We start from the raw sequence: 22555 nt of genomic DNA on the forward strand, positions 1-22555 counted from the left end.
AAGAAATGTGGGAAATGTGTCTTTTTAAACAAAGTTGTTGTCGTGGTGGTATTTCTGAGGCTTGGCCTTCGTCCTTCTTCCCAGTGGGAAACAAACCATGCCCCACAAAGGGAATTCTTTCTGCTATAACGGTCAGCAATCGTAATCATCTGGGTCTTTTTTTCAGTTGCAATTCTTTCAAGCAAAAAAGACAAACACTGCGCATCGACGGATCTTGTCACAGAGCTTAAGGCAAGGCCCGGCCGGTTGCCTCGACAGAGGAATTGGAAGTGTTGTCCGGCTAAGTGACAAAGTCTTCCTCGACGGTGTCTTGTTTCCAAACACTGATCGCAACGGACGCGGAGACAAAGTCACAGCGGCCGAGCGATCGCCGGGGACCGGCGAGGGTGAGTCGTTTGCTCGAGTGAGGCAGAAGAATAGACAGGTTGGGAGCAATGGGGGTGACAGACGCTAGGAGCTTGTCTGGCATGGGCCTCTGCCGTTTGATGGCTTTGGCAGTCTTTTCTTGATTAGGACCCGGGCCCCTCGTCCCCGCGGAATCTCCCCGGCCAAGTCACGGGAGACGAGCTTTTCTGTAATGGTGTCTGACAGGCCGGCTCAGAGTCACGGAGGAGCTGACACACTGGCTGTGTCTTTCGCCGCAATTTTCTCCTCCTTCTCCGTCTTTGTCGTCTGCCCTATCCATCACTGGAGAATAATTAGAGTGAAAGCCGCAAGGCAAGCAGTGATGAACAGGGCCCCGAGCACCTGTTTTCACAAGCAGTCTTCCAAATGATCCAGCTTCGACGCCACGTTCCTTCCGCCCACATGAGATGGTGTCGGCAAAAAATGCTTTGCAATATAGTGTTGCCCATCTGTCAAGGAAGCCCGCTACTGATTGGGCCTCATTAGCGAGGAAAGAAGAAGTTTAATTTGCTTCGATCTCAAATCATTGTTCCCTATTGAAATGAATGGATGAGCCATTAATGCGTTTCTGCCTCCACCCAAAACACACACGAATTGAAACGTGTTGCATTTCGAAGAATCTATTCTACTTTAGTATCGTCAGTGTGTGGTTACAGGTGTCGGGGTCATCATTGATAGCTTGAAAAATTCTTGCATTGCAATGGTACTCGGGTAGTTCCAATCGAGTAGAACAAATATGTTTGCTCCTTGGAGATTCTGACCCGCTATTTTGAGCTGATTTTTCACAGAGTAATTGATAGAATGAATTAATCACGGGAGAAAGGGTTTCGTCAACGAGCCGAGTCATGATAATTGCAGTCAACGGCGGGAAGAAGCCGTGAGAAGGCCTTCACTGATGAGAAACGATTGGCTGTGTTGACCACTCATCTGGCCTCCACCAACAGCACGCCATGATTTATGAGTCAACTCAACGCCTCTCAAATGCATCCACTCGCTTACTTGAGTCATGTTCTGTGTCGTCGAATCAATCCAGTAAACCAACACTTGATTAGCTTCCTGAAGCGTTTTCAAATGGATTGTCCAAGATGAATCAAGCAGGTCTAATTTGGAATATTATTGTTGCAAAGATGAAGATGAACAAACTCGTCATCGAAAAGTCTCCTTTTATTGCTTGTATTAACATATTGTAACTCAACCTAATTACGCTGCTCATTAGTGGAAAGTGGGGGAAAAAAACAAATCAGGATGTCAAAAACAAAACCGATCAAGTTAATTCTTGATTTAGCCGTTGAGATTCGAGATTTACCGGTTATTCCAGGTACAAAAGTCTTTGGGAACCATTCTAGCGCTCGGCTCAAATGGACCGACCGGGCTGACGACAGGCAGCCGTTCGGGAGCTCCAAAAAGAGCCCGGTCGTCGCAGCGCAATGTCATCCGAGGTGAGCGTTTGCCATGCTCCTCGGACGAGACATTTTTTACGGGCCTGGCCCAGGTAATAAATTCGCAGCACACAACACAAACACTCAGTCCAGATAAAAAGATGTTAAATGAATGCAAATATATGGAATGAGGTCCGCATCAGAAGCTGCTATTCCCATCAGCCCGTGAAACTGTTTAATAGGAGGTGTTTTATTATGATTTCAAATTAGCTGTGATAAACCCAGCCAAAGTGTTTTTTTTAATTTTTTTTATGATGTTGTCGAGGCTCGGCCTGCACTCGGAAATTATTACGACCTTACCGGCATGAGTAAGTTTTTTTTTGGTTTGTTATTTTCCTTTGTTCAACGAAATATGAAGGACACGCTGGCCTTCCTTCCACTCATCCTCTTCAGCGTCACAAGAACCACCGTGAGTGAGAGCTCTTTGGAGTGCAAGAGAGCTTCGTTCATCCAGATATCACAACCCCGCCATTACAAAGCTTTCAGAAAATAATTTCAGCTCAGAGGGAATCGAGGCCAAGGCGAAAGGAGATGCAGAAAATGTCACCTCGTTCACTCTATCTATTGTATCTGTGTAAATGCGAGAGTGGCCGAGATTAAGATGCTGAACGTGGATTAGGATGTCAGGAAGGACACGCGGGAGTCATGTTTAAAGAAGCTCCCGTTCAACTTTCCCTGACTGCAAAGTCAAGAGGGTTTACATAAATTAAAATGGGCTAATCCACCCGCAAGCCAAAGCTCCGCGTGGATATTCAAATTTGGGGAATGTGCCAATGGACAAAAACACTCCGCACATCCGTAAGGGATGTGGATTCACCGTTTGTGCAGATCGGAACTGGACTTTCTTGATTTGGCTCAGGTACACAAACAAGTCAAATGTAGACGGCAAGAGTCGTGTTGTAGCAAAGTTCTCTTCAGCCAGTTTTATCCTTTTGCGTGCTAATTTGTCATTTTACCGTTTGCTGTCCGTAAAAGCAAGTCCGGGACCGTCCGGGATTGAAACGCTTTGCAACACGCAGTGAGACCGGCCTTAAATCAGCGAGAATGTGTCTTGTTTTCACAAGTCGATTTCCAATCAATCTTGAAAGCGTATTGATCTGAGACTGAAAAAGCAAACGAGCTTGCAGAACATGTTTCTTTTCAACATTCAGCGCTTCATTCGGGAATGGATCTTTTGCTATTTGCATGCAAAAAACAATATTTGTGGATTTGAACTTTTGACACAAGAAGCCCACGGTGGCACAAGCTCAAGATGGGCTCTACTCTTCCAACTGTGCTGTCCGTCTTTTGAACTTTGAGCGAGTTTAGTCGATTTAGTTTTGCTGGGGAGTTTTCCATGCCGTGCCTACTCCTTTGTTTTCCATTTCCACCTGTTGCTTGTGTCAAGCAAACTCCACCCACTGGTATCCGGTCAAGGTGTGCCTGGTCGTCTCAAGGTGTTCCTCGTTGTCTGGTCGCTTTGCTTGTATTTAGTTGCCTGCTTTCTTTCACGCGCCGCCGCCGCCGCCGCCGTTGTTGTCACAAGTCACATCGTGTAATGTTTGCTGTTGAGATGGATTTGTTTCACGTGTGTTTTGATGACTTTGTAGTTGGATTGTTTTTGTATTTTTTGTTCATTGAGTGGTTTTGATCCCTCTCCGCGTCAACTGACGCTTTTGCAAGTGACTCTTCTTTACAAATGAATCAATCGAGAGCCGCCTAACAACATTTGTAGACCATCCAGTCCCCATTTTCTATTTTCTTGACATCCCAGCCGACATGGGTCACACGGCACAACGATTCAGAGAGTCTTCAGTGAACCTCGCATGCATGTTATTGGACCGTTCGATCCGCAAGATAGAAAGTACATGCGGAAAAGATTCAAAGTGATGCATCACGTCAAATGCTCGGTGGTTATGTACGACAAGGATGATCTCCGTTTTGTAAGAGAGCGCAAAGCATGATTAAACAATGCAATAAAACGTCCCATTTATCCAACAGTGCTCACTTTTAATTTGAATGCTCTGCTGGTCCACGCACGTATTTTTAGACTCAATCGCCCCTTTGGGAGTCAGCACTGTGACCTGACATTACAACAAAGTCGAGCAGCAACGAGACAATTTCCCCGCGGCTATTTTGATCGAGAACTGGAATGTGATTATGCAAACTAGAATTTTAAGCGCATCATCTAGATGAAGTTCTAGTACGCAAAATAAATAGATTGGAGCAAATTCCCGTCAAGTGGCGAGGTCTGCGTTCGCTAGCGTTACGAGGCTTGCTCGGAAATACCATTTGACCCGTGTACGGTGGCCCCAGATGCCGAAAGCCCAAGCGAGAAGCTTCCCGTGAGAGGACAGCGCCGCCGCAATATCGCGGCTCTCGGGGGAAGAAAGTGCTGCGGGAGTCAGTGTGAGGTGAGTCTCATTCATCTTTGCAATGAATGACCTCCATTGATTCCACTACATCAAACTCACTCTCTCCTCACTCAGTCCGTCAGATGTCTCTGAATTTGTTCATGCAAAAGAAATGGGGCACACTCAGCCACAGATGAATTCAGAATATGAAACAAATTAATAGTAGATATTAGGGATGAAACGACTCGTGGATCAAAAATGAACGCGCTTCGAATGTTTAATGGGGGCTAATATCGTATTTAGCGTCTCAAAGTCAACGGCGCTGTCAGCGATTCTGTGCAGCTGTGTTCTTCCCCTTGCAAAAACATCTTAACTAGGTTAACTGACGACTCTCGATTAGATGGGATCGGATCTCTGTCGTCGGTCCGTACGGCAAACCTTGTACCTGTTCACGTTCGAGAAGAGAAGTGAGCGTCGTCACCTGATTGACTTGCTGTGCAGGGAAATTCATTGTAAAAACTGAAATACAGGGTGCTGGTCTTAGATATGTTGTATCCAAAATGATCCTGCTGATTGCGCAAGACCCCCTGAGAGCATTATCGGGGTGGAATCTCCACAAGACGAATGGTGCTGTAATGTCATTTATCTGCAGCACTGGCTTAATGTTGATCTCGGTGAAGTACAAAAGTCAGATGAAAAGCAGGTGACCAACGCGGCCGCCGTCGGTGTGCCCCGTCGTCCGAGGAAAAACAAGATGAGAAATGGTGTCACGTGGACAGATCTTAGCATCTTCATTTATCTCAAGACGTGCGTCTCAAACGTTGAGCCAATCGATAGTCAGCGGACTAGCTTGCTGCTTTTTTTTTGCTTTTTTATGGGTCTGCTCATAAAGTTAAGTACGAGCCATTATCAAGAATAGCATGGTTTCTAGAATCGATGTTATTAACGAGCTCCTTTCAGTCTCGGGTCTCATCAGTGTCAAGGTTGTTTATGACTGGGGCAGAGTACGCCGGTCGGCGGTGGCGGCGACACCAAGGTTCACAGGAAGCCATAAAAGCGGACTCATTTAATACCATCGCCTCGCTCTCCGTAGGGCTAATTATCTCCGATCGGGACGATGGCTTTCGATCCGTCCGATTTCCGGATTTAGCGCTCAGCTGAGGAAGATCAATTCTTTCTTTCTTTCTCTTTTAATCTGGAGCATTGTTTCAACCCTGCCAGGTTCCATTTATACGGATGTGCTTTTGTGCTCTCGGGCTAGGTTTGATTTTTAAAGCGGACAGATGAGCTGTCAGATCACAAGAAGGAAAAAAAAAACGCTAGTAAACGGAGGCGCTCGTATTACCGGCCCGACTGCGTAAACGTCGCTTAAAGATCTTCCTCTGCACCGGTTGAGACTGACGAGGAGCGCGTAGCGATCTGATCGGATACTCAAATAGATCGGACGGGTGACAAAACCCGAATGAACGTAAATTGGGCTCAACGGACCTTATGCATGGCAACTTTTTTAGCTTAGGCTTCTAGGACACTATGTGACTGAAACCTAGCCTCTGTCGTTAAGTCAAAGTCTGCTTCATTGTCAATTTCTTCACATGGCAAGACGCACAAAGAAATCGAAATGACCTTCCCACTATCCCACTATCTGGCATACACTAGCTAACCTCCAAAGATTGAAATGTGAATAACAGAGCAGCAAATCCATTTGAAGACCGTTTTTATTTGGTCTATCATGCAGCTCCCTTATTTTGCGATTGACTGCTTTTGTTTGGTGGCCTTTGGTCCCAAAGTGCCCGCCCCTGTAGAATACACGACGCAGTGACCCATTTCTGCAATGTGCATGTTCGATTTGGGCGCACTGCCATGTCCCACATGAAACGTGTTTTGCTTGAAAGGTTTGCTTCTGTTGAAAGATGACTTTAGCGGCGCTTAGGCACCTTGTCAAGACAAAGCATTTGTATCTCTGTTCCCTCATGAGGCACAACTCTCTGGGGGTTTGGTACATAGAGCTCCAACAGAGCCGTTTGTTTGAATCCACTTGTGGGTGGGGGTTCTAGTCACACTTGGAGCATGTGACAGTGGTCACAGTATTCTTACTTAGAAATTGCATCCCGTGTGAACAACAAAATGGCAAAGCATGCTGATGGCCCCGAAAAGGAAGGAAAAGAAAATAGTAGCAGGCTTGTCTTACCTTGAAGTCACAAATGCAAGTCACCATGTTCCCAATTCTGAGGCACTCGGCGTCAAACTTGCACGTATTGGTGTCGCACAAAAACAGGTCCGTGTCTCGCTCGTCAAAACCTGGGAAGGGAAAATCCAATGAGAAACGAGCGTAAGACGGCTTTTCAGGTCTTTCGGTAATTTTGATGCATGTAGGTATTCATAATGTTTTTTCACATGAATATTTGTACACGGCAAGGCTCGGGGGGTTCGAGGCGCTTCCTGCGGCAACGGCGAATCTCCGAAGGCCCCGCCGTCAAAGCCCGCCGAATCCAATCAAAGAGCAAGACAAGTCGGAATGTGCGGACTGAGCTCGAGGCCATTGGGCTCCCTGAACCGATCTTCCCTTCCATTGTTAAAACACAAAATAATACGGCGTAGGAATATCCGGTTTATGCCAGCTCATCAGAAAAGCCTTCAGATGAAAAGCCGTGTTGTAATTATTTTCTGCTTGTGTACTTCCAAGCCAAGATCTAAATTTTGTGAGTTTGATTAGTATTTGCTTGATGATAACCTAAAGGGACTGCAGCTATCCTCTCGAGACGCACGCCGCCGAGTCCCCGTAGGAACAGATGAAACCTTGTTTGTTTGTGCCGAGCTTTTTGGGAGATAGCGTTCAGACGATTTTGCACTCAGTGCATGTCATCTGCGACTTTCAATTAGACGACAAGACGGCTCCATTTTATAAACATCTTTCAAATGGAAGAATCGACAAAACACCAGCAGACAAATGTGGAGTTGACAAAATATGTTGAACACGGATGGAAAATCGGAGTCGCTATCATCTTGCGTCTAAATGTGAAATCACAAGTTATGCAAATGAGTAGGAATGAATGCAAATATCTGACAATTGGGAGGTTGACAAGGAAACAAAAATGGTGCGCAGGGTTCAGGGAGGCACTTTGGAATCCGACATCCTTATCCGGCATTATTGCGACATGCAGTTAGAGTATGCGGCTAGCAAATGTATCTTCTTGCCTGATATGGCTTTTTTGGAAAACACCTCGAGTGTGCGCACAATATGGGGAGAAAGGAGCGATGATGGAAGATTATTTTTTTTTTTTTTGTCCTTGACAGCCAGTGTGTGGACCAGAGCTTCAGGGTGGTGCGACCGCTTTACAGCGCCTCATTATTGCGACACGGAAATGCTCGGTGGGATATATGGAGGCTTTCAGCGGATATATTTTCAAAATAAATATGAATAAAGCAATGAAAATGATGAAAAAGAAACAAATGAGTCATTTTTAAAAACAAAAATGCTTGACCGCAGACGTATACAGATCATACAGACTGACTGTTATACATCATTGTGTGATGATATTTTAGCTTTATTATTCATTGAAATAGCAAGACACCATTTACCAGGATCTACATACATCAGAGCCATCTCACATTGATGATTGTAGCTGCTCGAGATGGCTCCCAGCTGGCAGGAACGTTCACATGGGCCGTCTTGCAAGTAATATGGTGATCTGCCATTTTCTTTTTATAGATGTCTTTGGACAATAGATATTAAGAGCCCTCTCCTCCGAGCCTCCTTTGACTACAAGCACGACTCACACCACTTGAAAAAAACCTCCACCTTCTACTCACGACAACCAAGCAGTCATAAACGTGCAGCGGGATAGAGCGATGGTGAAATCAACCTGCAATTTGCCAAGGCCGTGAATGACCATAAAGTGAGGGCTCTCTGAGCAAATATACAGTCGCTGAGTCAAGAGCGCAGACTTAAGAGGCGCTTGGAGTGTCTGGGCTGAGACAAAGCTCTCAAAGGATGAAAATCTCACAAAGTCAAAAGACGATGTCCACTATTTAAAGTCCGCTCACTGCTCGGCCGCACGCGATTGCAACTTATCTCTTCCGCGGTCAAGCTAGCAGCAGTAAATAGAAAAGAAAAATACTTTTAAGCAGAAGTGGCAAAAGTACGCACACTCACCGCTGAACTTTAGAAGTCCATGGAGACGCTTGTGAAAAAGATACTCTTGTAAAAGCACTGACGTCACTCCTATGCGCTTACTCATCGGTACGTCCAGTAGCATATGGACTGCTCACCTGAGGCCAGAATTGGAGAGATGTCCTCCCGCCTGGAGATGCTTAGCGGGTCATCAACATAATCGTAAAAGAAAACCCCATGTTTTCTTAAAATGGTGAAACAGCAGTGGCCTCAACATTGACTCCTGTGGAACTCCGTATGACAGTGGGGCAGAGTGGAGGGAAAAAAAAAAAAATCGCCAAATGGATCCAAACCACTTTAGAAGTCCTAATGCCCACCTGGTGCTGCCAACAGAATACTGTGCCATATGGAGTCCTATCAGTTTCGTTTGGTGCTGCGCTTCTGATGTTACTAACTAACGCATGTCCCTTGGCTATATAAAGATCACGCAACACTGGCCTACTATATGGGCCCACAAAATATACCATGCTGTATTGTGATATAAGCAAGCATCAATCTTCTTCCATAATGCTGCAGTCTAGCGTTTAGTTATTGTACCTGTCAAAGGGTTTGATGTTGCGCACAGCGCGGCAGCCTGCAGCCGCCCGGGCCTTCCCTTACATGATTATACGTCGCCTGGCAAGCGCATCCACTTCCTAATCAAATGCGATTCATCAACGCAGTAAGGGAGCCCGGCAATACCGCCGCGCCGAGCGCACACGTCAACAACCCAAAATGTGTTCGGGCAATCGCATTGATTTCACCGCTGTGTGAAAAAAAGTCTTGCGAGGGAGAATATTGCGAGTCGGAAATGATGAGCGTCAAATGTTTTGCAGCATCGTTCTCATTCTGTCTTGACTCCAAATTCGGAAACATCTGGATTTGGAATGAACCGGACGAGTGCTGTCAAGAATGTCCTGCAGTCGACTGCTGACCGGTCTTGGCCGTCACTTATTTTGCCAAAGGTTAGCTGGCAAAGAAAACACAAAATATTGTTGATATGCCACGACATCCTTTGCATTATCCTCAATGGTTATTGCAGCCGAGTACAATGTTTGGCTTTTTCTATTGTCAAAACAAATGGTGCACATCTTCCAGTGTAGGTACATATCTTGTGCAAAAACAAACACACTCCGCCCCAGCACCATGGCTTCTATATCTTATCTCTCATCTAGGTTTTGCATGGTTCATCATTTCCTTGGGAGTACGAAAAAGTGACAGCAATTTGTAACGGGCAGGAAAAACAAACCAAGAAGCGTCAGGTTGCAGCCTTTGCAGCCTTTGCAGCCTTTGCAGCCTTTGCAGCCGTTGCAGGGCTTGCCTTTCAGCAGACACTGAAGAATGGGGAGACAAAGACATATGAGCCACACCAGTGGAGCGTGGAATCAACAATGACCTTCCGGGAGCACAAACTGGCTGCCGTGTGAAGCTTCGACATGGGCGAGGCCTCTGATGTCCATCGCTTTGCAGAGGAACACAAAAAGAACCTCTCAGAATCATGCCAAGAATGGAATAGCCGTTTCCCGTATTTTACCGTCGTTTTTTTCTTTGCTTATCCGAGCCTGAATTCCGAATGTTCCAAACGAGTCTGCTATTTAGTACTTTGTGCATACTGTGCACGCAGCTTTTATATTGGCAAAGTTGTAAACTTTTATGGCTTCATTTGTCAGGTACGAGCAACTCCAGTAGTGACCCAAACGAGACTATTGTTGGTGAGTAGTTGGCGTGCTTGCGCAAACAGCGGGACTTCATTTTAAGTAGCACTTAAACGAGAGCCAAAGCATTGTTGTCTTTTTAATTTTTTCGTTTGGAGCTACGGGTTCCTGTGTCATCAGGGCGGCAAGTTTACACTCGGCAGGAGGATGTTACCGTGAGCTGAATAATTAACGAAAACAAGCCGACAAACATCAAATATTCAAACGCCGATGTTTATATGCCGACGATTAAGACGGCAAGAGAAGCACTTACTCGCGCTTGTCAGCCAAATGCATTTTTCGCCGCCGACCTACCTGGAATTTCACAAACCCCTTTTCGGCATTGGGCTGATGAATTATTAAGCCGAGTAAATTAATCATGAAAGCCCAACAAGCAGTCAGACGAGGCATCCGCTTGTGACCTCTGCTGCATTGCAATATTTTTCCCTAATAACGCGGCAACACATTTCATGGATCGTCACCATCCAATGATACGACCGAAAAGTATATTTTTTTTGGAGGAGGGGGTGTATTCACAGACAAGTGCAACTGTACGTGACTGCGCTGTTGTGGGTGTGAACACGGCCGACTAGCTTCCCTCAGCCTCTTCAAATTCAGTTCGAGAGAGACGTACACTATCCTTGGCATTGCAAAAGCAAAAACAGACTAGCTGGAGTCCACGACGGAAGCGTCCAAAGTCGGCGAGACCACCACAGGTGGAAGAAGTAAAGTTGGCCAATGGCATCACAACGGAGACCGACCGCCTTCATCATTATCATGGCGTCACACAAGGGAATATTTTCCCATCTCCTGCATATGCTGAAGCTTTCTGCAAGACCATTGAAAATTCCCAAAACATTCCATCTTCGCAGATGTATTAGCGACATGCATACGTGACCCAATTGTTCTTCCGAAGCAACAACTTTGATATTTGCGCTCGTGCTGTTAGCCACACTCATTAGCATTGAGTGGAGCAGCAGAAGGCAGCTGTTTTGCGAGACGCCTCTAATGAATCCAAGCGCTAAATGACCAGCGCCGTGCGTGCAGCGGTCCACGGCCGGAACATATTGGAGCATTTTGCTGCAAGAGTGTCAAACAGCATCTCCAGAGTTGGATCCAAAAGGAGAGCACAATCCAGGATAATTGGAGTTGGAATGCCGACACTTCAAAAAGCACTCCTCGCCCCTTTGCCCTTGCTCCGAGACAGAGTTGGACCAAAGTTGTGTTCAACGAGAGCTACTCAACATAGCTAGCTAAATAGAACCGAGCTAATGTAGCTTTTGGCTTTAACATGATTGTGCTTCACTGGTCTGCGGCCAATCTCCGCCTCGCTGCCAGGTTCCGAATATTTGCAGTAAATCATAACTAGGATAAAAACAGTAGCGGACCAATACCTGGGAGCGGTACTTGCTCATCGCTAATTGCCAGCTTCGGTGGCATCTTGTGATAAATTAGGACCATGCAAAATGAGACCAACAAAAGATACATTGACGGTGAATAACAGGTTGAATTGATGAACCGCAGAAAAAAGGAGGTTGGCCGTAATTGATTGCGTCATTTCACACTTGACAGGTGGCCACACACTCCGGACACCCAACTAGTTGTGTGTGTACAAGCCATTGAAAAAGACATTAGCCGTAATGTGTCCACTTTAAGACGCGCACCAAGCAAACGGCATCACAAAGTCCTTTTAATGTCGCGCTGACTTTTGAGGGGGCGCTGCTGCGACAAGCATTTCCACCAAATCTCAATGCGCAAGTGCAGAACAAAATGTGCCAAGTGCAATTTGGACACTTTGTTTGAAGGAAGCCTTCAAGATTGCAAAACAAACGTTGCAGGAATCAAACTCCAATTCCATTTCAAGCTCCCTTCATCTCATTCGAGGCAAGTCTCATTCAACGCTCGCAGCCGCGTTCATCTTTTGTGTCAAAAGCCGTTTTATCCAGAAAGCCGAGACGCCTCAATGAGCCGTGTCTAAACTTGAACAGGAAGTCGGCCATCTTGGTTTGAAGTGGCCATTTTGGGCAAAATCCTGGACCCCAAAGTCCAGCATAGGAATTTGCCCAAAATGAGCCCCAATCAAAAAGGTGAAAAGGGTTTTTTTGCAATGAAAGTGCCGGTTGGTCTTTTATATAAATGTAATTCACAGCACCATGATTTTATTTATTTATTTATTTATTTATTTATTTATTTATTTATTTATTTATTTATTTATTTATTTATTTATTTATTTATTATTTATTTATTTATTTATTTATTTATTTATTTATTTATTTATTTATTTATTTATTTATTTATTTATTTATTTATTTATTTATTTATTTATTTATTTATTTATTTATTTATTTCCAAACGAATTCTTGTAATTTCCTAATGCAAAGGAGCGAGCGTGTGCGCGCATTGTCGTCCCCCCGCGTACGCACGCACGCACGCACGCACGCACGCACGCACTCAAGCCTCGGTCCGCAAGGCGTGTCGGATAAAAGCTTTTGTCTAAATGCACACGAGTGTGAAAGGAAGTGAGGAGGGTGGCGAGCGTGCATTTGGGCAGGATGTGCACCATTATCGACAGTCATTACCGACAAATCGTTGCCGCTGATCACAATCAGCACAAGAAAAAGAAAAAGAGAAAAAGAAGAAGATGAACAAAAACGAGTGCGGTGATGAGGACGAGCCGTGTTAAGGAAGGAAACTTTTTCTGCTCCCTTTGCTCAGCCCTTGGCCAAATGGACACACGAGCTATTTGATCTGGCAACAGTCTGACTTTCCAGATCCAATTACAAGCTTTTGCAGAAGATGTGCACTGGGAGAACAATCATGCCACGGGGGAGAAGGAAATGCTCGCAAGTCATCCAGTCCTATTGACGTGCGCCACTTATGAGCTCTAATATCAATAGTGGCGTGGCGCGTAATTGGCTTGGGGCTATTTTAAGGCTTCGGACAGACTCGGAGCGACGGGCAGCAGGGGAAATATACGAGCGGCCGGCCGGCCGGCTGTGGGCTGCAAATGATTACTGTCTGAGCACAGCGCAGTGGAATCGTGCTACACTAACAATGCTCACGGGTCAATGTGACCCACAGTTAATTTGTTTCTTTACTACAGAAAAAAAAAAATGCTCTTGGGCCAATGCGACCTGCGACTAATTTGTTACTTTAATACACGCAAAGTACTCAGGGGTGAATGTGACCCAGTTTATTTGTTTCTTTTATACAGTAAACACGCTTATGGGTCAATGTGACCCACTGTCATTTCTTTTTATAGGCTACGGCTAAAAAAAATGCTTATGGGTCAATGTGACTTAGCTGATTAGTTTATTTTGGATAACAAAAATGTTCCATATGATCTGCTGCTAATTGTTGCCAAGAAAAAATGCTCATTTGACCCCACCCCAAAATTCGCATGGGTCGGCTTTTAGCATTTATTTTCCATCCAACAAACATAAGCCGGACGGGCTGGTGTCTGTGACTAGATGCGTTTAAAGCCATTCGAATGAGGTGCGATCAAGCTCCCATCCTTCCAACGTCTCGACAAAATTTCAGAAGTCAAATCATCAAGCCATTTCGACCCACAACAAAACAGCAGGGTATAACGAAGGCAACGTGTACTGTAGATATGCGGATACATTTGATCTTCCATTCCCAAGTAAAGTCCGGAGCATGCACGCAACGAACGCAACGCATGCATCCATGCATGCATCCGTGCATCCCCGTGTCCTTCTATTTGCAACTGCACTGATGCTCACCCGAGCAGTTCCAGCCGGTGGGCGTCTGGCAGTCGCTGAGGGAAGACGGGAAGGCGCGCAATTGCTCCACGGGCCAAGTGGCGAGGAAGGAGAGGAGCGTGATCCGAAGCCAGCCTCCTCCGCTGGCGCCGCTCCAGCGACGCGGCCGTCCGAGCTCAGCCACCGCCGTTGCCGCGCGACGCACCATCGTCGCCGCTCACTGGCCGCTGTCGCTGCCGCCCCGGTGGCGGCGGCGGCACCACCGAGAGACGCGCGCCGACGACGACAGCGACTCCGATCCCGTCTGCTTCCGCGGGGCGCTCACACGCCGACTGCGGAGCATTTTCCAAACGACGCCGCCGCGCGCCCCATGTAACAGACCCCTTGTTTTTCCTTGCCCAGAGACCGATCACCTGCCAACCGGGGAAGCGACCTGTTTAGGGTTCGCTTCGGGGCGGAAAAGTTATCCGAGGAAGGATGATGCTCGCAGGCAAGGAAGGAAGGAAGGAGGGCAGGGAAGAGATGCGATGGGTGGATGGGGGGAAGAGTGATTCCACACACAAAAAGAGGCCACACGATTGTAGAAGTGATGTGGATGTGGAGGAGAGAATCCAATGCACTGAGATTGGAAGAACAATAAAATCCACGGGTGGAAGAAGAACGCTGCTGTCCTGCGTGGATGCTGGCTGCACGCGTTCTGACTTTGGCGGACGACTCGATGATGCGCTCTCTCTCTCTCTCTCTCTCTCGCTCGCTCTCTCTCGCTCTCTCTCTCTCTCGCTCTCTCTCTCTCGCCCCCCCCCCTCCACTTTGGCCACATATAATCAGATTTCTAATTCAAATCATAAGGAGAAACTGATATGATTAATTTCAAATGTTGCTTAGCAGCGCCCACACGGAAAGTTGACCACATTATAATTATTTTTATTTTATTTATTATTTTATTAGCGTCAGAAGCGCTTGCCAGTCTCGTACCAATCCAGATTCAGAACTTTCCTCCCTCCGGTTTTTCCATTTGAAAGGCTTGCCAGACTTTGCAGCTGATTCCTCGTGGCGGATTCAGCAAGAAAAAAGATGCTTTTGTTGTATGTTGTCTCAAAGTACATGAGCAACCACAAACCGCCTTAAGGGGAAAGATCATGGAAATATCAGCAGGCTCAACTTTTGTTGAAAAGAAGCGTGAAACATGTTTCGACCATGACTTGAGGGAGAGGTGCTTTTTTTATCATTATTTTTATTGACTTGACCTTCAATAAGTAGGACAAAACCTTGTGATGTTAGTGATCCAAAGAAAGAAAAGATCTGTGCTCCGAATCAACTGCTGCCACACACGTGACTGCAGAAATCTAGAAAAGTTTGAGTCCAAAGTCAGGCTGTGAATCTTTTTCTTTTTTAAGTGAGCAAATTAGAAGGCATGTGGCTGGAAAAGCCCTTATAAAAAAGACACAAAGGAGCGTCTGTTGGGGCCCGTCACGGCTAAAAGACGCTTCGCCTCATGATGCCAACTAAGAGAGGTCCGTAAATAATTACTGATCTTCATCTTCCGCAGATCATTTCACGTGATTGATCTTAGCTAGCGGCTGGAAGGGAGGGTAACGCCGCGTTCCATCTAGGGCAGCCAATTGTTAACGCACACGGACAAATGGTTTGCTAATTGTCGGCATGCTCCAAGCGCGGTTAACTAATAGCTCGCTTGGTTTTTCTCGTTTTCGTCCAATTGCAGGTCATTTGGGGTCCGATTTGAAATGCGGTTGAATGAAATTCCACAAAACCATTTTTGTACTGTAGGTGCTAAGTTTAGTCTGGGTCGTTCACGGAAATGATTGTTCATGCTCGCTGGCCCAAAGTCTCTGTGATTGCTAAAAGTACCGACAACAGACACACTCGTCAGCGCATGTTGCATGGACAATTGTGTTGAGCCGTTCAATTATTCAACACAAACAAAGTTTGCTTGACTGGCTTAAAGCAGCTGACATAGTGGCCAGCTTCCCCGCACAAATGGACAGATGCATGATGGTCCATCACTCAAAGCATTTGTCATAATGATCTTCTTTTTTTTTAATCAGCCAAATAATCGGTGAGTCCAAAAATCCACCCAAACAATGTGTGACAAAAAGAAACGAAAATATCTCTAGAAACCAATGGCAGAAAAAGTGCAAAAAGAAATGTTTGGACATATAAAGCAGTTTTCAAAAGGTTCAAGTTTGTCATGTTTTCTGATTGTGCCTTTTCCCACAAGTGCGCTCAGGCCCGAAAAGTGCTCTGCGTGTTTTTCTTTTCTTTTCCTCAGACACAATCCTGGAAGTATATATGTTTGTGGAAAGACGAGTCCCGCCTGGGCGTTTCTACTTTTCATTGGTATGTTTAGCCCCAATTTGCCGCACCATCTGGATGTTATCACTCGTCGTTTTAGCGAGGAATGTTTCCAAAAGGGTGAACAACAATCAAATATTGACTTTCAGCGCAACTATAAGAATTGCCGTCAAGTTTGGAACTTGGCCATGATTTACGTGACTTTTAAAAAGTGAGCAAAGTGTGGGCGCCGGTGCCCAAGGCCAAAGGCTAATTACATTTGTGACTTTCTGAAATGTACACCGTCTCCTGAGAGAACATTCTGCCGCAACACTCGAGCCCCTATCGTATATCCGCTTATTGATTTTTTTTTACTTCATAATTTCACCCATGCATTAATAAATCATCATTTTTCGGGGAGGGGGGGAATGTCTGTTCCGGCAGTGTCGCGGGAATCATTTCGCACATATATGACCGATGAAGTTGAAAGGTTAGAGTGCACACGGAACACTTGTGTGTGCGTGTGTATCGTCTGTGTTGATTGGTGGCTTGCATTCCACGCCGAAATGTTCTTGTAGAGTTGGAGCATACTATCATCCCAAAACATATCAAATGCTTTCATGCTTTTCCCTTTGTCGTCATGATAGTGAAAGCCGTACTGTACTTGAAAAAATCGATATGGATCATGTTTTGTTTTTATGGCCTTCCGCAGAAAATACGTAAGTCCCTCTTACTTTTCATTGTGGAAAATAATATACGCATACGGTGTAATCATCCAGCTTTTGAGTGTGTGTAATCACTCAAAGGCACTTGTCAAAGCACTGATAAGACTCATGCCTGATTTGTGGAGGAGGGAGGGAGGGAGGGAGGGGCCCCTCCCCTCCCCACCCCTCCCACTTGAGCGGCTGCTGTACTTATTTCTCATTTTCTCAGGTTGTGTAACTAAAAAGTTGTGCCCTCGTATCCAAAAAAACGTGTCATGATCCAAAAAGCTCACAAGAGGATTGATTTCATCAGTTTAGAAAGCAAACCATTTACTCTTCAAACGGCTCCGTTTGAGGAGGGGCGAAAAAGCAAATGCGTGCAATACAATTTTCATTTTGGCAGAATAAAACCACGCTTTGATGAATGTCTCCTTGAGTCAATTTTTGCATTCCGCAGACTTTCCAACACTAAACGTAGCTGTTTCTTTTTGAATCATTGATGATTTGTCTTTATTTCGAACGGATTTAAAACAGAAAAGGAGGAAAAAATGAATATGGATAAAATACAATAAATAACGCTGCCAGACTTACATCACAAAAACACAAAAGGATTTAGTGGTAGAAAAAAAAAAAGAAAAGCATTCACGTCTTGCCACTTTCTAGCATCACAAAACGACCTCAGCCCAAATAAAAAAAAAATAAAAATCTTGTTTCATCCTTTTACTCCGCAAGTCAATGAAAGTGACTTAAAAAGTGCTTCCAGCTGAAAGGATGCTGGAAGGAATGAAACGTTTTGTTTCCCCTCTTAACCACACATGGTAAGCAATAGATTCACCCCGAGGGCCCGAGCCTGCGGCAAAGGCGGAGGAGGGAGGGAAGCCAACTCGCAAGGCGCCGCTCTCGCTCACGCCGGCCCAAAACATGAAAGAATGATCCGTGGCTCTTCGAAAATTCAGCCCGCGGTGCCGTCGTTGAAAGCAAACGCGAGTTGGGGCAACAACAGCCCAAAATGCTGACTGATGATCCCCATCGCTGGCTGCGTGCAAACAAGTCGGGAACGCTCCTCGCTCCGTACTCCAAATGACCATGGCCACAACAACAAAGTGGGAAAGTAGCAGTGAGCCATGAGTGGAGTCACAACGAACGACACCTGCCGTCATCGCGTACGGCGGGCCTAATTCCGTGCGCAAATGTGCATTTCCAAAACAAAGCCGTTGTGTGAGACCATCGGCAACTCAAACGCTAACGTTCAGTACATCTGGAGGCAGCCGGTAATCAAAACGGGAAAAAAAAGTTGGAGATGAAGAGAAGCAGACCTCCAGGACCTCGGTGGCAATCAGCGTCTCGCTTTGAAGCTCCGACTCGCTCGCTCGCTCGCCTTCTTCCTTTTGTTCCTCGGAGGCAAAGTGCGCCCACGCTGCTCTTGTTTCATTGATTGGTGCTGATTAGCCTCAAGTTGGCGTCGATGCCCTTTAAAAAAAAAACGAAAAAAACTCACATCCAAAATGAAAGCACGACTACCTTGCACACAAAAATTGTATTTCAGACACCATTTTGATGGCAAGAGTTTTGCAGAAACGGCTGCTCGCCTGTCACCGCCCGTAACGCCGCCCGCCCGCCGTATGGTTCAAACGACGGCTTGTATCTTGGAAAGCTTGCAAGTCGGGCCTCAGATCCCAAGAACAAATGTGGGGCACCCCCAGCGGGCCTCTTACCTCCTCCCTGACATTTATACGCTATCTTGTTGTTTTGCCATAAACTTTGCACGTGCCATTTTCACACGTTGTATTTGTAAATGTCAAGCCCGTCCGTCATGTATCATCTACGTATAGGTTGAATCGATAGTGTGCATGAGAAAAATGCCTTGGCCCTCATACCTGCGTAGAAAAGACGAAAAAGGGAAAACTGTTCCCGTCCGGCGGAGAAGCAGCGCTAATTTGGAGTCACGGATCGTCCTTAAGCAGATGATCCTTTCCCAGCATGAAAGTTTCGCTTTTCCGCTTGTCTTTGCCAAAAATGATTAGCGAGTCTTTGTCATCGATTTGGGCCGCCGCGGGTTCTGCACGTGGAATTTGGGGGGAGACGGTTGAGCCGTCGAGACCTGCCGTCAAACAGTTGACGGTTATAGACGTCATATCTATGAACTGGGTTGGCAGTGAATGAGTTAAGAAGTGGACTATTAGGATGGTGGTCATGTCTTCAGTCTTGTTTTGGCGCCACGGCTGTGCTCTGCTCTGCTCTGATTGAAGAGCAACACACCAGGGCCTCCAGTGAGTAAATCATTGTTGCCTTGTTGTAAAACGAGCCGGTTGAGCAAACAAATGAATCAAATGTGTTTGCCGTGCACCTCCTGGGTACACGGGATAACGCGCTCGCCGCTCTTTCATTCATCTTTTGCGTTGCCGTGGCGACCCTCCCAAACAAGGCCCACCTGACATGCACACGGCAAAACATATGAAACAAACACACTGTTGTTTGGGCCGCTACGGATTCCATGGTGGACGGTTGGGGAGAACGTTGAACCATCAAGACCTAGCGTCAAACAATGAACTCACACAGTGCCATTGACGATTATCGACGTAGTATCATGGATGTTTCCTGCATGTCCCGTTGAGAGAATCCATTTTTTGCAAGCAGCTTTGAAGGTTCCACGTGACCAAATGAAGCAATCAGCACGGATCAAACAGCGCCTAGGCCAATGTGTTGAAGTAAGCGCTCCCTCCATTCAGTTGAAATGACAAGTCGCTGGCCTTCTTCTTGTCCAAAGGTTAGGCGACTTAGTCCGTCCGCTGACATTTCTGGAGGCTCAGTCAATTAAGGGCGCGTTATCACCCCGCTGAATGATGTTGTTTTTCCACAGTTATTGTAATAGCCTTGATGCCGTGGCCTCCCATGGGGGTTGGCGGGCTCGGGCGTCCGTCCGCACGTGACTTCCCACCATCGCCGGTTCCCAACTCGACGACGCCATATGCGACTTTGAATTCTCACTGAAGTCGTATCTCTGAACCCAGAGCAGAGATGCCGCTCGGAGCCTATAAATATCGCTGCATGGGATCAGAAAAGCCAACCTGAATAAAAGATTAAAGGCAAGCGAAAAAAATAAATAAAAAAGAACACCTGAGTCATGTCAAGGCTTGTGAGCAACTCGGCTTCCAGTTCAAGTCGAGCGTGAGAACCTTCCGCAGAGATGGATGAAATGGTTTCCTCCCTTTTGCCGTTATCTAACATGATAATCGCAAAGGTCTTAATTGGATGCGGTGGGATCAGAAATATTTGAACGTACATTTGGATTATTTGGAGTGTGTGAACGCTTCTTCGACAAGTGTGCATTTCAAGGGCACCATTCGGCGCTATAATTGTCACGGCATGAAAACAAAAATAACGACATAGTCTTTGCATCATTTGGCAGCTATCAATTGTGTCGCTAGCTTTGGATTGTCATCCCAAACAAAAAGCTTCCTGGCCGCAAGCACACTGAGCACCTTTCCGCTCTTGTCAGCTTGATTTAAATTTCCGCCAACGTCTCAAATGAAGCAATTCGACGGTGGCCCCCAAGGACACGGAGGCTACATCATTTTCCTTTCGGGTAATTATTGTAAGCGCTGAGCTGAGGAGCTGAAATGCTTCTTAAATCTTCTCATCTGGGAGCGAAGGGAGGGAGGGACGGTGCTGACCTGCGGGCCTCCTGAAGCGGCTCCTGATGGCGGCCCGGCCGGCTAATTGCTTAGCTTGCCCGGTTCATTCTGCACGCGTTATGATTTGCCCAGTCCAGCCGGTGGGGAAAGGGACAATAATTAAAAACTGGAACTGAAAGCGGATTTTGCAAAGAGGCTCAAATGGAGGAGGAGGAGGAGGAGGAGGAGGAGAGTCGTGACTGTTTCCATGACTGTCCTGTCCGAGCACCGAGCTTGACCATTTCATGGCCGCTCAAATTGTAAGTTCTTTTCAGTGTAATATTTTGTTGGATACAAGCCACCCTTTTATCCATACACTAAATATAAATGTACTATTTATTTAGTTCATGAATTTCTCCATATTTCCCACCTGCAAAAGGACTAAAACTTCCGATTAAACAACTCTGATGAAATGAAACCAAGGGAGCAAGTAAAAAGCACAACAGAAGCAAGGAAATAAGAAAAGAAGAGCAAGTGTCGTCTTAGCTGAGAAAAGCAGCACACCTGTTGAACAGGTTGGACGTACGTAGGTATCTTGGATGCACAGGCCCGCTCGCCACTCGTAATCAAATACCTCAATGAGCTGATTACATGTTTCCCCATTTGGAAATTTCATTACTACTCCCATAATTGGATTCCAAATGTAATTAGGTTTTTTTTTTCCCTGCACTAAACAGCCAGAGGATGGAGGCTGAATGTAAAGAGTGCATGTGAAAAGGTCCTCCTTTGACTTTTTGACACCTGATGAGAATTTCCAAGTATGCGCTACCTGAGTTTTGTTTTCAGGCTAACGTCAAGCAAGAAGATTTCTATTTTGTTTCACCAAGCTGCTCTTGGGTGGGCAACAATAGCGGCTAGCTGAAGAACGTTTGAGGGAGGAACCCCAAAAAGCCATTTGTGTGGAGCCATCCAAATTTGCTGAGCATCAAATATTCCCTTTGGAGACAAAGGCTATTTGGAAAGGAGCGCACCTCCTGACTCACGTGACGTGCCAACACAGTGTGCTTGTTGAACTTCAAAAAGGAAACGATTGCCTCCGGCGACCCACCGGCGCAAGAAGCCCAGCAAAATATGCTCTTCAGTTTAGATGTTTGCCTGAAACTTGCCCCTTCATTTTCTTTGATTAGAAGGGTTTCTTTTTTCTGGCTTCCCGTGCAAGTCCTTGTTGGCGTTTTTGTGCGTGTTTCAGGCCCAGTCCAGCTGCAATTGGACTCGGTCGGTCGGTCGGGTGTGCGTGTTGTGCATCTGAATGCTTGACTTTGTTGATGGAGGCACTGTGGCATTCTCACACGCTCACGTTACGGAGGAGGACGTGACGGACGGGGATACGCTTCATGTATAGCTCCACCTGCAACAGCGGGAATTGAAAATGCATTTTTGGGCAGAAATCTGCGGAGCCCCGTTTGAGCCCCTCCAACATTTACTTACTTACTTACTTACTTTATTTTTTTATTTATATGATGCTATCTTCTGTTATTGATGTTAGCATTATCTATCCATCTATCCCTCTATCCCTCTATCCCTCTATCCCTCTATCTATCCCTCTATCCCTCTATCCCTCTATCCCTCTATCCCTCTATCCCTCTATCCCTCTATCCCTCCATCCCTCTATCCCTCTATCCCTCTATCCCTCTATCTATCCCTCTATCTATCCCTCTATCCCTCTATCTATCCCTCTATCCCTCTATCCCTCTATCCCTCTATCCCTCTATCCCTCTATCCCTCTATCCCTCTATCCCTCTATCCCTCCATCCCTCTATCCCTCTATCCCTCTATCCCTCTATCCCTCTATCTTGATCGATCGATCGATCGATCTATCGCAGGTGATTTTCTACAATCTATTTTTCGATTTGATCTCTTCTCAGCACCCTATTTGTCAACTTTAGAAGAAGAGATTCCAGAAGGTTCCAATGAGCTGAGCCTCAGGTGTCTTGTCCAGGTGTTCTCCATCGTCTCGTCTCTTTGTTTGTATTTAGCCGCTTCCTTTGCCTCTCGGCCGGCCTTTGCTTTGTAGTCATTGTTGCGTTCGCATTCGCAAGCGCCTCGCTGTCGTTGTCTCTCTGAGCTTCGATGAATTTCCTCCGGCATTTGTGTTGGGGAAAGAACTCTTGTCGCAAACCTTGAGAGCGTGAATTGTGAATC

At 46.1% G+C, this 22555-nt stretch overlaps 1 protein-coding gene across 1 annotated transcript in view; it reads right to left on the reverse strand.

Annotated features, from left to right (window-relative positions):
• Positions 1 to 14470, reverse strand: part of tmeff2a (transmembrane protein with EGF-like and two follistatin-like domains 2a) — a 49444-nt gene extending 34974 nt beyond the window's left edge. The window contains exons 1-2 of the mRNA XM_061287733.1: positions 13765 to 14470; positions 6366 to 6475 (exon numbers count right to left, since the gene is read on the reverse strand). Coding sequence (XP_061143717.1) covers positions 6366 to 6475; positions 13765 to 13951 — 297 coding nt within the window. The 5' untranslated portion in view covers positions 13952 to 14470. The remainder of the gene's footprint in view (positions 1 to 6365; positions 6476 to 13764) is intronic.
• Between the last annotated feature and the right edge of the window lie 8085 nt (positions 14471 to 22555).

The sequence above is a fragment of the Syngnathus typhle genome, linkage group LG9 (assembly GCF_033458585.1).
Source record: "Syngnathus typhle isolate RoL2023-S1 ecotype Sweden linkage group LG9, RoL_Styp_1.0, whole genome shotgun sequence".
Lineage (NCBI taxonomy): Eukaryota > Metazoa > Chordata > Actinopteri > Syngnathiformes > Syngnathidae > Syngnathus > Syngnathus typhle.